The following is a 14037-nucleotide window of genomic DNA, read 5'->3' on the forward strand; positions in this document are numbered from 1 at the left end:
CCTTTGTTGTGGCTCTTTATTAACCTGAAAGTTAAATGTATGAATACTGACAATGAAGTTCAGATCCCCATAGCTCTTGAGCCTCCAAAGAATAAACAGCATGCCTTAACAATATGCAAAATTACTGAGATTTTGGTCAGACAGTCCAAATGAATCTCATTGCGTACCACTGATCCACTAACAATTCTTCCTGTATCTTAATCACCTGCCCAGGAGGACCTCAGTCCTCCTGCTGAATTAGCATCTCCTTTGCTGGAACAGTATCCCCACAAGTGTCTGGGAAAGTGCAGGAGCTCATTCTGATTTCTAGGGGACTCTCTAGAGCATAAACAGAGTTGTAAAGGACTCCTTCAGTAGAGGCTTTGTGCTGGTTCTACTCCAATATTTTACTAATGGATCACTCCATGGAGCAGAAAATGAAAAATGAAAATGAAAACAGGTATAGTGCTACAGACATCTTGCTTCTATGAAAGGTTCCTTTCAATCTTGCTTCCATCTTTTTGTTGCATCCTTGCCTGCTAGATAAAACTATTTCCTTCCACGCTGTGGGGTGTCTTTCTGTTTGTTGACTGCAGAACAGGGCAAGTAATGTGAGCAAAATGCTCATTAAGAACTCAAGAGCGTAGCCATAGCTGGTTTTGCTTCTGACCCCTCTCCCAACACTTTCTGCAGTAGGGAGGACCATAACACGCCTTGCCTTCTGCCACAGGGAAAAGGCAGGCGACCCAAATGCAAGAATACATTCTGTACTCCAGTCCTCAACCATGATATGTTTCATATACTCAATGACACTTAAGTTCAGGTCATTACAGGGAGGAGGGTTTTTGCTTTGCTTTACTTTGCTTTTGCTTTATTACATATTTTGTGTTGTTATTTTCTATTTATATGTTGTGAATTGCACTGTGATATTTGAATGAAGGGTGGTATACAAATTTAAATGATAAGCTGTTTAATACAGAGTCAAGGGACGCGGGTGGCACTGTGGCTTAAACCACAGAGCCTAGGACCTGCCGACCAGAAGGTCGGCGGTTCGAATCCCTGCGACGGCGTGAGCTCCCATTGCTTGGTCCCTGCTCCTGCCAACCTAGCAGTTTGAAAGCACGTCAAAGTGCAAGTAGATAAATAGGTACTGCTCCGGCAGGAAGGTAAACGGTGTTTCCGTGTGCTGCTCTGGTTCACCAGAAGTGGCTTAGTCATGATGGCCACATGACCCAGAAGCTGTACGCTGGCTCCCTCGGCCAATAAAGTGAGATGAGCACCACAACCCCAGAGTCGGCCATGACTGGACCTAATGGTCAGGGGTCCCTTTACCTTTAATACAGAGTGAGACCACTGATCCCTCTAGCTCAGCATAGCATATGCTGACTGTCATCAGTTCTCCAGAATTTCAGACAGCAGATGAAACCAGAATGCATTGCAACACATTCACTGACTTCATTGATATTTATATTTACACTATTATATGCTGGATGTATAACTTCCTCTTTCATCGTGTTTACAAAGCAAGGTGACTGTTCACTTCTCGTTTCCAAGTATGGGCTGGACTTTCTGTGATGAAATATGATCTTTAGATGACGGTGGGCACTTCTCAAGCAGCTATAAAATAACGAAGTTTCCTCAACAAGCAGCAGAAAAACTAGAGCAGCCCCCACTGGACAAGCAGGATGAAGTACCTTGCAGTTCTCTTCACCATTGTTGCTCTCGCCGAATGTCTCGTTAAGTAAGTTATCGTTTTGTTGCTGATATTTACTCTTCTGACAGCTATACTTTCTGATTAACTAATGAAGAGGAGAGGGAGTGTGAATTATAACTTCAAATCTTATAGAATTTTTCAGATATAGACACATATATAAACACATACACACAACTGAGAGGAGATTAGTAAATGTAAAATGGTCCTCTGGCAGCAATTACAAGGGTAGAAGCACATAGACTCACTGAAGAAAGCATGGCTAATGTCTAAATTGAGATGGAACAATATTTTGGGGCATTTGTGTGTGTGCTTTTTTTATCCCTTGCCTTCAGTAGCGCAGTAACAGGATGATGCTCAGCACCTGAAGCTCACCACAGCATGTCTGAAGTGACAAGAGAAAGTGGATTTGTCAAACTGTTCTTTGTAATCAGCAATTGAGGACCCAATAGCACACTTTGAAGTGCTGCTGACACTAATTGAAACAAAAGGAGTCTTTAAAAATGGGCTGCAAAGAATTCATTTTATGTCAGTCAAATATTAAACACCCTACACACCTACAGTTGTTTTTCTTTCAGCTATCTTCCTTAGAGGAATTGAGAGATGAAGCAGATTAACATCCTTGTCTTGTATCACAGCAGGAGCTGGGATCCTAGCGTTCCATATGTTGCTGGACTTGAACCCCCACCGTCCCTGACTATTTGCCTTGCTGGTTGGGGCTGATGGGACATGGAGCTCAATAACCTCTGGAGATCCACAGACTTCTTTCTCCTGCATAAAAGCTGTTCAAATCCCACCCATTCTATGGAAAAGATGCATGAATGAATGTGTGCAAGATTATAGGCTATGTTATTATTTCTTGATGCTAAAAAAAGACTTTGATTGTATTGAGTGGGTGTGAACTTTCAGTTCAATTTCCTAAGTGCTCCCCCCCTTTTTTTTTGGAGTAGCTCAGATCTAGTAGTTAAGAGAGTTTAGATGAGGTGGTAAGATTAAACCTATTATTATGTTTGGAGTTATGGAGTGGAAAGACAGGTTGCAAAATAAGCAAATTTTAGGGAGACAGAAAATCCAAACCTAGTATTTTGTTTCTTTTGTTCCAGGATTCCCTTGCAGAGAGGGACAAAAGTAAGAGACACTCTCAAGAAGAAAAATCTGCTGGAAAATCTTCTTCAGAAACACCGTTATGACATTGGTACAAAATACAACCCAGCTTTTTCTAAGGCTGCCCTGGTGGCTGAAGAACCACTCCTGAACTCCTTGGATGTGAGTTGATGCTTTGCTCTTATCAATTTGCTGTGCTGCTGAACATTTCCCCAAAGTTTTCATGATGCTCAGTTTCCCCAAGTTTTCATGATGCTCAGTTGAGATACTTCTCCTGACACCCAGAGGTAATCAACATAATATAGTGGTACCTCAGGTTACAAACGCTTTGGGTTACAAACACTTCAGGTTATAAACTCCGCTAATCCGGAAGTAGTACCTCGGGTTGTGAACTTTGCCCAAGGATGAGAACGGAAATTGCGTGTCGGCAGCACGGCGGCAGCAGGAGGCCCCATTAGCGAAAGCGCACCTCAGGTTAAGAATGGTTTGGGGTTAAAACGGACCTCTGGAACGAATTATGTTCATAACCTGAGGTACCACGGTATGTTGCATGTACTTAGCACAGATTTAAAGTGATTACCTTGCATATCTGTGAGGAAGTAAAATGTTCAAAAGCCTAAAAAGAAAGAAAGTTTTGCAAATTGTGTTTGTTTCATGAATTAACAGACTGAATACTATGGAACAATCTACATTGGAACCCCACCACAGAGGTTCACTGTTGTGTTTGACACTGGATCATCCAATCTCTGGGTACCCTCTGTCTATTGCAGTAGTCCAGCATGCCGTAAGTAACTGACTATAAAAAAAAGTCTTCATGCATGTCACCCTGATATTAAAAATGGACTGGGAAGGCCTATGAAGTGGTGCAAAGGAATGGATTCATTATTTCACTCAGTTCATAATTCTATTTATCTATGAGTAAGGTTGATTGAACTCAGTGAGGCCAACTTCTAAATAAATATGTGTAGAATTGAAGGTGGGCTTGCAATCCTATACCCACTTTCCTGGGAGTAAGCTCCTTCAGATTCAATTATGGAGCTTTACTCCAAATCATGTGGATTTGGTTTTGCAAAACTTAATTCCCATTTTTTTTGTCCACAATTATTTTTAGTAATGTGTACAGAAATGAAAATGCTAAAAAGAACATGCTTTTTTGAATATATGAGTTTTTCTGCTGCCAGTTTTATTTAACGTTTCCTGTTAGTAGACTAACAAAATCCCTAAGATTTACTAGATATTTTCCAAATGCCCTACACTTTACATTGTTCCAATAGTTTTCTTCAAGCAACCAAATTTATACTGTAGTCTTATATCTATGATTAAAAGCCATTTTTACATTAATTAAACACTGTTTTCTTTTTCTTTTTAGAAAAGCACCAGAGGTTTAACCCATCTCAGTCTTCTACTTTTCAAAGCACCCGACAGACCATATCCATTCAGTATGGGACAGGAAGCATGGAAGGGTACTTGGGATATGATACAGTGAAGGTAATTCAACTCAGTTCAGTTGCATTACATGAGTACAGTACAAATTGCGAAGACAATGCTATAGGCATCTCTAGAACCAGTGCAATTCAGTCTGCTTGAATGCTGGAACTGGAAAGCAGTTTTTCCTTTAAAGATGTGTAGATGGATGCACACCAAGTAATTTAGAACAAACTATCCAAATTATCCAAATAGTGTATATTTTTAATGGCCATTTTGAGAATCAGAGCCGTGCAATATTAAAGCTGGAGTCCTTAAGTCATAGGATCCTAAAGTAAATTTCAGTGAAATAGATGGGACTTCCTTCTGAATTAACAGATTGAAAAAGAAGGTGCAAGACTGTTAAACAGAAACAAACATTGATGAATGAATATAAGACACATGCCCTGTAGAAATTCTCTGACAAAAGGGAGGCCTCCCAGATGATCACTATGAGGGGTACATAGGAGACGTTATTGATTCATGTTCAAAATGTCAAGACACAGCTGGTCTTATAAAGAAGTTTCATCTTCAAGAAAAAAAAGCAAGTTTAAAAGAGCCACTACTTGCTCTGCACCTTTTTACAGATTAATCTTGTTCTGTGGTTAAAAGAAAAGGAGGAATAAACCTTACCGGGTTTAGTTTGCTTGCATAGAACTGAAGTCTTAATACATTAGTAGTAAAAACCTGCTCTATAGATCACAGCTTGACATGAAAATAAAGGTCTACTCTGTTTCTCTCCTAGGTATCCGGTCTTGCCGTTTCAGATCAGCCATTTGGCTTGAGCAGCAGTGAGCCAGGCATCATATTTGTCTATTCTCAGTTTGATGGGATCCTGGGCTTAGGCTACCCAAACATTGCTGTTGATAGCGCGACTCCGGTCTTTGATAACATGGTGGAACAAGGCTTAGTTCAGCAAAACTTGTTTTCTGTTTATCTCAGCCGGTAAATAGTGTTTTTATCTCTTGGTAATATTATTTGTTTTGTATAGCTGGGAGGAATCATGTGCCTGATCTGACACAGCTTGTCTATTGGCTATTGCTCTGGCTGTTGTATTGTAAATCAGGCTGCTCAATTCTCTACTCTAAGTAAGATGGCTGCCACTGTGCTGTACTTGCATTGGTATAAGGCAGGGACCCCAGAAGATGATTGGCAGAGGGGGCTGGAAGCCCCCCCCCTCAATTGGCCAGGGCACTGAGCCCCTCCAGAGGTGAATGATCTATTGTAGAAGGAAAAGTCCATCCAGTTTTCTAGGACATAACTGCACCCTCTTGCTTGTTGTACCTTGAGAGCAGGGCTTTGCTATGAAGAGATGGGCCAAGCTCAGGGAAATTAAGTGTTAATGTGGAAGAGAGGGAGGTAGACAGAGTTAAGCAGGGAGAGAAGAGGCCAAGACTTCTGCTTCTAATTCTTTTACTATTCTATAATTTGTAAAAATGTAGAATAGATAATTAATTAATTACTATCTCATCAGTAGAGTTAATATCCCTTTTGATTTCAATTGAACCACCTTGATATCCCTATAAAAACACTTATGGAGTCTTTGCTCCAAATCACAAACTTACCCCATCTAGAATAACTGGAGGGCATTATTGCAAAGATAATTTCACGTATTTCTGAGGTAGAGGAGTCAATGTATTAACAGAAATGTATTAACAGAATTTGCCTTTCGAAATTTGCTAACCACCAATAGATACTTATTCACTGTCAGATATTATACACCTTCCTTCTCTCTCTCTCTCTCTCTCTCTCTCTCTCTCTCTCTTTCTTAATGGGAATTGGGACAGAGGTACAGAAGTAAGTGACATTCACATTTTAAATGTGCAGTTTATCTTATTCTGAATGAATGGATTGCCAACAGCACACGATATATTTTTGTTTCAGAAAATCAAGTGGGAGCATGGTCATTTTTGGTGGAGTTGATCACTCTTACTTTACTGGTCCTATTAACTGGATTCCTGTCACTCAGCAAGGTTATTGGCAGATTGCAGTGGACAGGTAAGCAGAAATTGCTGCTGCTGCTGCTGCTGCTATTACTATTACTACTACTACAGTACTACTATCTAAAAAGATTAAATACAAAAAGAAAGGAAGAGATAGAGGACAATGAGATGTGAATACTAATGTCAGTTCACTTTGTATTTGCTAGTTGGCAGTTAGGTCGAACTGACTAGTTATTATCATTATCTAGCTATATAGAATCCTCATTAACAGCATTTTTACAGAGTGTAAGAGGACAGGTCCCTGCCCAGAACAGCTTGCAAGCTATAGTGCCTGTGGTCTTATTGCCTTCTACAATTTCCAAGGATGTAATATCGGCTAACACAGGAGAGAACGTTTCCTTAATGAGAATGGAGAGCTACCTTAAGGCAGTTATGACATCCCACTATCCATGTTGTTTTAAGTTCATGTTTGGGGGAAGGTCCTTTGCTCAATGGCAGAGCATTTTCATTTTGCATGCAGAAGGTTACAGGCTCAGTCACTTCAAGTAGGGCTAGGAGGAAGACTTATCTGAAACACTGATGAGCCCCTGGTAGTCAGCTTGGAGTTTACTCAGTGAGATGGACTAATGGACTATATATGGCAGTTTTGTATGTTCCATGTCTAAATCTAATGATTTCCAATTTTTCAGCATTCAAGTGAATGGTCAGACAATTGCATGCAGTGGTGGCTGTCAAGCAATTGTTGACACAGGGACGTCCCTCTTGGCTGGTCCGGCATATGAAATTAGCAAAATCCAAAATGCCATTGGAGCTACCGCAGCACAGTATGGCGAGGTAAGATTTACTCTCTCAGACCAATTCTCTTCACTTTGTGGCTGAAAAAGACTCAAAAGCACCCTAGCATCCACAGTCAGTACTCAAATCCTTAGCCAGAGTTCGGGTTTCAGATATGCGCAACATAAGATGGTTAGGATTAGACTTGATCCCGGTTTCCTCCTGGACTACAGCTGCTGGCATCTCAGTCCCATGCTTCATGTTTCTTCATGATACTGCAGAGGCACACAAATGTGCAGAAGCATAAGGAAATACGGTGTGTAAGACTGGAGTGGTACCATCCCTTGTGAGCATGTATAAGGAATGCAGAAGGAAGAGACAATGGCAATAGTAGGAAAAGGAAACAAGCTGAGGTTTGGCTGAGCCTTGGTGACATCCAGGGAAAGAAACAGCTCCAGTGGGCCTAATACTGAATTCACAAAGATAGCTGAAATGATGGCATTCATTCGGAAAGGCTTGTTTACTCTTGGTAAATTGCCCTCTGTTGTTAGATCCTGATGTAATGAGAGGATGATCTGTGAAATCTTCTATCTGACTGGAATTTCACATGTGACCTTGCCTTTATCATATGACAAGGGTAACCTGAGAATTTCCCATGAGTTTATTGGACTGTTGTATGTTCTGATAAGGGTTTGCAATTTATGTAAGGTGACCAGATGCAGAATTGGATAGGGCTCTTGCACCTTTTATAGTTGTGTAGAAGAGGGATTTTCAGTAGGTGTAAGCTTGCATGACAGGCTAAGACATTTACTCTTTTACACAACTATGAAAGGTGCAAGAGTCCTGTCCAGTTCTGGATCTGACCACACTACCCGCAGAGAGAGAGAGAGAGAGACCTTACTGTCATTAATTTGTACTATTGTCCCTCTTCAAAATATCCTGACTGATAATTGTAAAAAGGGGTTCTTTCCCTCAAACAGTGTTCTTCAGCACAGAGCATACATAGGCATTCATTACTTCAGCATGCAAATAGCTCCACCTTCAGAATGAAGAATCTAGACTCAGACCAGAGTTTAAAATGCAGTGAATTGGTTGGGGCACATGGCTGTTATGTATGAAGATTAGATGAGAAATTTTAGGTTGATTCAGTTGTAGTCTTCAGTGAGTTGCTTTGCTTTTATGTTACAATGTTCCGCTCAGGCCTGTGGGTTATACCAGATGTTTATCTGAGTGAAGTCCAGAAGTTTCAGAATTTCACTTAAAGTGGAAGGTGTGGTTTCCTGAGGCAGACTTTGTGGGTGAGGGGGAACCACTGCATTTCTTGAGCAAACCTGAGGTTTGCCTGTTCATTTCCTTCAGAATAACTCAACACTCCTCCTTATCTTTTTCAGTATAAAATCAACTGCGGTAACCTCCCCAATATGCCTAATGTTGTTTTTGTAATCAACGGAATCCACTATCCTCTCACCCCTTCAGCCTATACTAATCAGGTACAAAACAGATTTGTATTTACTGAATTACGGAATTGTATTTACTCATCAGGAGCACAAGTTCAAAAGGGTTTGGGGTTTATCAGCAGAGCAAAATCTTTATGAACAAATGGGCTGCAAACCAGAAAAAGGAAAGAAATCTTTGGGAAGAAATATTATTAGATATACAGACACTATCAGAAGAGCTGGGTTGATACCTGTGTATCTCACGAAAAAAATGGTCAACCCAGGTACAGAAGATGACTCTGTCCTGTCAAGGATGAAGAGACTCTCCACCAACATAGTTTCGTGCCTGTTAATATTGTATCTCTCACCACAGATGATTCCCATCCTGGGAAAGGCTCCCCATTAAGGTGGAAGACCTGGGTGCCCAGTCACTCCCAGGAGGACTCACATTACACCTTCCACTAAAAAATAGCCTCCTGAGATCAAGCTATAAATACAGTGCTCAAATGCTACAAGTTATTTGTTTTGCTGTTGCAGAGATGGCTGAATGTGGAAATATGCTCTGTTTTTCTCCCCTTGTTTCCTCTTATCAGATATTGTACAATCCAGAGAATTTCAAAATCTCACTCCCCGCGTTATCCTATTTCCCAGTGTATCAAGTTTAACCTTGGAAACACAATGCAAGAAAAAGGGCCCCTTTGCACCCACTGCCCCTGACTGCTTCATGTATAATAGTTCCTCCATTTCCACACCAAAGGCTTGAAGGCAAAGTATTGCCCTAAAGCATTGATAGGGAACCTGTGGCCCTCCCAATGAGGTATGACCCCAGCTCCCATCATATCGGACCATTAGTCATGCTGTCTGGGGTTGATGGGAGTTGGGAGTCTAACAATTTCCCCACTCCATCCGAAAGGGGAAAAAAGAAAATAACCTGGATACAGCAGCAACGTAACATCATAGGAACCCTAGCATACAATATGTTTTCAGTATAGGATGCCTGGCAGATTGATTCTATGATTGTGCTGTGCCAGGCAATGGTCACTTGCATTGGCTTGAATCCCATCCTTTGATGTAGCAGAGGCAGGTGGGAGGAAGCAAGCAGGACTTAATAGAATCAAAGAATCACAGAATTGGAAACAACCCCCAAGGATCATCTAGTCCAACCCTCTGCAATGCAGGAACCAATGCATTTTTCTTGGGCCCTCCACTGGAGTCCCACAGGGAAGGGTTGTAGCTCAGTCCTAGAGCATCTACATTTTATGCTAAAAGCCCCAGTTTCAATTTGTGGCATCTTCCATTTGCGGCATCTCCGAAACCCTGAAGAATTGCTACCAGTCAGTGTATACAATAATAAGCTGGATGGAGCAATGGTCTGTCTCAGTATAAGGCAGCTCCCTATCTTCTTATGACTTCAATGGAAGTATCCCCCCCCCCTTTAGACAACTTCTTTTGCAGGCATATTGTCACATTCTGTTGTCATCCAACTAAGCTCTTCTCCCTATCAAATGCCCCCCCCTTGTGGTGGTGTTGATGTCAACCAGGAATAAGGTTAATGTCAGTGCAGCAGTGCAAATTCGCCACACTGGCACGACCTTTTCCCTGTACAAATTTCAAGAATAGGATTGCATTTCTATTCAATGACTGCTTGCAACAGAGCAGAACAAAAGCAATGTCAGAATCATGATTTCCTATAACTTTTAAATACTATCCATACTTGTACAATTTGCTTATTTGAATTGATTAGGATATCAAATTATTTATTGATAGAGTGAATACATAATGTGCACCATTGTCTCTTTTGTTGTTGACTTGGTGTTATTTCTCTTGAGACTTTTTCAGAGAATATCCTGCAACTTCCTTTTTTAAATGTTGGAATGGTACCCTATGCATTTTTTACCTAGATGGGTATTTATGTAGAATAACCCCTATCTGATGGCTGTCCTTGTCTTCCCTTCTAGGTGATGCAAGCAGAATGCACTAGCGGTTTCCAAAACACAGCTGGGGACCTCTGGATCCTAGGAGATGTGTTCATCAGGGAATATTACAGTATTTTTGACCGGGAGAACAACCGAGTTGGACTGGCAAAGGCAGTCTAGAATAACTGTGCTTTTAAACAACAGCATGTCCTGTAATTGCTCATCTAATCAACTTACTCAGATTGCATCTTAACTTCATAGCTATTTATCTGAGCAAATAAGCAGCTACTCCAGTTATGTACTTTTAAAGCAATATCTATCTAATGTCTTTAAAGAACCTGCAGATGATAGCACTGTTATGCCATGTATGATCTGAAAATGGTGAATTTCAAATTAATAAACTGTCCTAAAGCTAAGTTTTTTTGTTAGCAATTTCTGTGTAAAAGCCTATAGTTAATGTGAGTCAGGGGTGCCTATTTGAATAAAATAGGGGGGGCAGGTAAGCCCCACCCTGCATACTCAATCACATGAAGCAGTGCGCACACACTATTTGAATGGCAATTCCCATTAAGGGGGGGGAGCTCAAATATTTTATTGGGGGACCAAAGGGACCTCGGTGCCTAGGAGTTGATATGAGTGAAGTTGGGGTGCCATTTCAGAGGTCAGCAAGCAGAGCAGGGGAGGGGAAAGGCAAGGGCCCAGGGCCCACTCTCAGAATCACTCCAGTGCAAGTTATATAGAGAGAAAACACATCAATATACTTTATTTGTTATTTCTTTTCTTTTTTATAGCTTATAAATATAAATTACTGTGCAATAAAACAATGCACAGAATTGGGGAGTGACCAGAGATATAGGAGCTCCTAATTCAGGAATGGGGAACCTGTGCCCCCCCCCAGTAAGTGAGTTGCAGTCCAGCAACATCCAATGAACCACAGGTTCACCATCCTATTCCTAATTGATCATCACATTTTGCTCTAAACTGGGTGGAGAGGACACAACTGTGCCATCTTGCTGCCCTAATAATTTCAGGTGATTCCTATCTTAGTTATCCTTAGAGCCACCTTGTTAGGCAGGCAAGAACAGTTTGAAAAGTGAGTGAACAATCAGATGTTATTCATAATAATCCATTTGGATCAATTGAAATACAAGCATATCTGGATCCTGTACTGAAAACATCCTTTCTCCAGGAAGCTTCACCACCAGGGATGGGCAAATCCACCCATTTAGCTTTCTCCCAGTTTCTTCCTTTTCCAGCCTTAACTTCAGTTCTCCGCATTTCCAGAATTTAAAAAAAGTCTTCATGAAAATTCACATAATTTTAGTTCTAATGTCTCCTAATATGCATGTTTGCATGCCATTTTGCCAAATATGCATATTTTTTTCAAAGCAAAAGTGTGTTTTTGTATGTTATTGTATGTTATTTTCACCAATACATTACCCTGGGATTTGGGTTTTTATTTTTTTGCACCCATCGCATTGCGGGAGAATTGTCCCGCAAAATTTGGAGAAGTCCAAATCCTGAAAGGTGGCTGCATTTTGGCATTTGTTGGCTGGCCTTTCAATGTGAACAGAATCAAATTTCTCCCCCAACTCTGCTCACCACTTCATGTGCATTTGTACTGGCAAACCCACAGCTGGCATGGCATGCTGAAAGAGTGGCAGAAATTGATCATTAAATAAGCACCTCGGTTTCTGTGCATCCTGTTTTGCACAGCTTTTCCCCAAGCATCACACAGGCAAGATACTGGGCAAAACCTTGCCTGGTATTTTGCTGCAAAGGTGCCCCGTGCTTATTGGGTGTGAAGCAAGGGATGCAAGATTAATATTAACCAAAGAGAGCTTTAAGTTTTAAGAGGCTTTTCCTTAAAAATATATATGGAAGAAACAACTAAATTTCAAAAGAAAAATCTAAACCACTAAAATATATTGTAAGTCGCCTGCTCGCCCCCCCCCCCCCAAAGAAATTACTTTATACAGCAAATTGTGATACTTTGGGAAGAAAAAATTAAAACAGATCCAGTTGTGCCTTTCTAAAAGTAATAACTATAAAGTGCCTGCAGGTGGAAGCATTGCTATGGCACAGACATTCTGAAAATTATGAATTATGAAACTGGCTCAAAGCTTGGTTTTCTGTAGTGATTCGTGTGCGGAAATCTATAGTTAATGTCAGCCTATAGTTAATGCCAATTAACTGGATGAATTGCTCATTAGATTGAGGGGACTGATCTTTGAAGTCCAAACACATTCCTCCACCGTCCTCATTTGCTTTTAAAGTTGTATCACACTTTTCAGGTTGACAACAACAAACCCAGCCCACACTCAAAGACAGCCACATTTGTTTATGCATCATTATTGTTACTTGTGTAGGTTTTTCGGTACGGACTTCATCAGTGCCAGTAGGGCACTGTTGCTAAAGGACTATTGAACAGCCCTAGTCAAAGCCTTATGTCCTCCCCCCTGTGTTTGTTCAAACTTTGTTACGATCAAACATTCTGTTATCTTAAAATGTAATGTGAATGTATCTGAGATATACAGTGCATTTTAAAAAAAGTTACAGAGAGATAATTCTGATAGCAGTAAGAAATGTCTTGAAAATCAGAATATCCACAGTTCTGGATTCCTAGTACATTCAAAAGATGGGGGTGGGGGGTGGCTACCAAACCAGGAATAATTTCCTGGATATGAAAAATTCCTGTAGTTTGGACAGCATTCAGTCCAGATTTCAGAACAGGGAAGCCTGCCTAGTTTTAGCATAGAAATTTATTAGCAACTTCCACCTTTAAAAAGCAAATATCGGAATTTAACTGAAAGAACCACGCTGTAAGGGAAGAGGTTTTTATAATATTCATGAAGACCTACCTCTCTCATAAGAAGTGTCCCTTTTTAGAACTGTATCTGATAATATCGGAGCACATCAATGGTTTCATGATATGGATGGATCAGAGTCTGGTGTCTAGACTGTATAGTATGCTAATCTTAATAGATATGGGTACATCTGATGGTCTAAGTCAGATGTGGGAAGCCTACTGCCACTATTAATAAAGAGGTCTGGGCATCACTTTGGGAAAATTTCCTTTAAATCTGTCTCAACCTCAATGAAAGATAGCACTTAAAATATTGCAAAGATGGTATCTCACGCCTATATGTTTAGCCCATATTAGATTGTCTTATTCACCAAACTCTTGGAGAGGATATGGCCCATTTGGCTCTAATCAACATACATGGTGGACATGTGGAGAAGTGGTTCAGTTTGGGGGCCAAATATTTGTCAAATATTTGGCCTCCAAGCAGATCTGGCCTCCACAGATCACATGGCAATAGCAGCAACAGCAGGCGATGCATTCCTTGGAACTTTAGCAGTTGCAGGCACTTCACTTCAAATGTCAATGATGGCAGTAGCTGACTAAGTTGTATTAAAAGCAATGTTGTCATACTGGATAAATTCTCAAAAAAGGACCACCCCAGTATGAGGAAAAGCCACAGAATTTCACTGCAAGCAAGACAACTTCGTAAAGACAACAAGCATGCAAACTTTGGGTTTGTTTGGTGCTCAGTTCACCTGTATGAATTGCTCCAACATTTAAAAAAAAATTAAATTATTATTACATGGTTTTAGTAATTATAAAAATTATTATTAAAATAATTGTTTTGCTCAATCATTATTTGTCTGGACCGGTTGAAGACCACTGGACTACACTGACTGTCAGT

At 40.6% G+C, this 14037-nt stretch overlaps 1 protein-coding gene across 1 annotated transcript; it reads left to right on the forward strand.

Moving 5' to 3' along the window:
• Positions 1–1603: 1603 nt before the first annotated feature.
• Positions 1604–10743, forward strand: LOC309344458 (embryonic pepsinogen-like). Its single transcript, XM_081866835.1, has 9 exons — positions 1604–1720; positions 2794–2956; positions 3461–3578; positions 4164–4282; positions 5004–5203; positions 6143–6256; positions 6891–7035; positions 8367–8465; positions 10370–10743. The coding sequence occupies exons 1-9, from the start codon at positions 1665–1667 to the stop codon at positions 10505–10507; spliced, it is 1152 nt and encodes a 383-aa protein (XP_081722961.1). The 5' UTR covers positions 1604–1664; the 3' UTR covers positions 10508–10743.
• Positions 10744–14037: the final 3294 nt, after the last annotated feature.

The sequence above is a fragment of the Podarcis erhardii genome, assembly GCF_964252035.2.
Source record: "Podarcis erhardii genome assembly, chromosome: 6".
In the NCBI taxonomy this organism is placed as follows: Eukaryota; Metazoa; Chordata; class Lepidosauria; order Squamata; family Lacertidae; genus Podarcis; species Podarcis erhardii.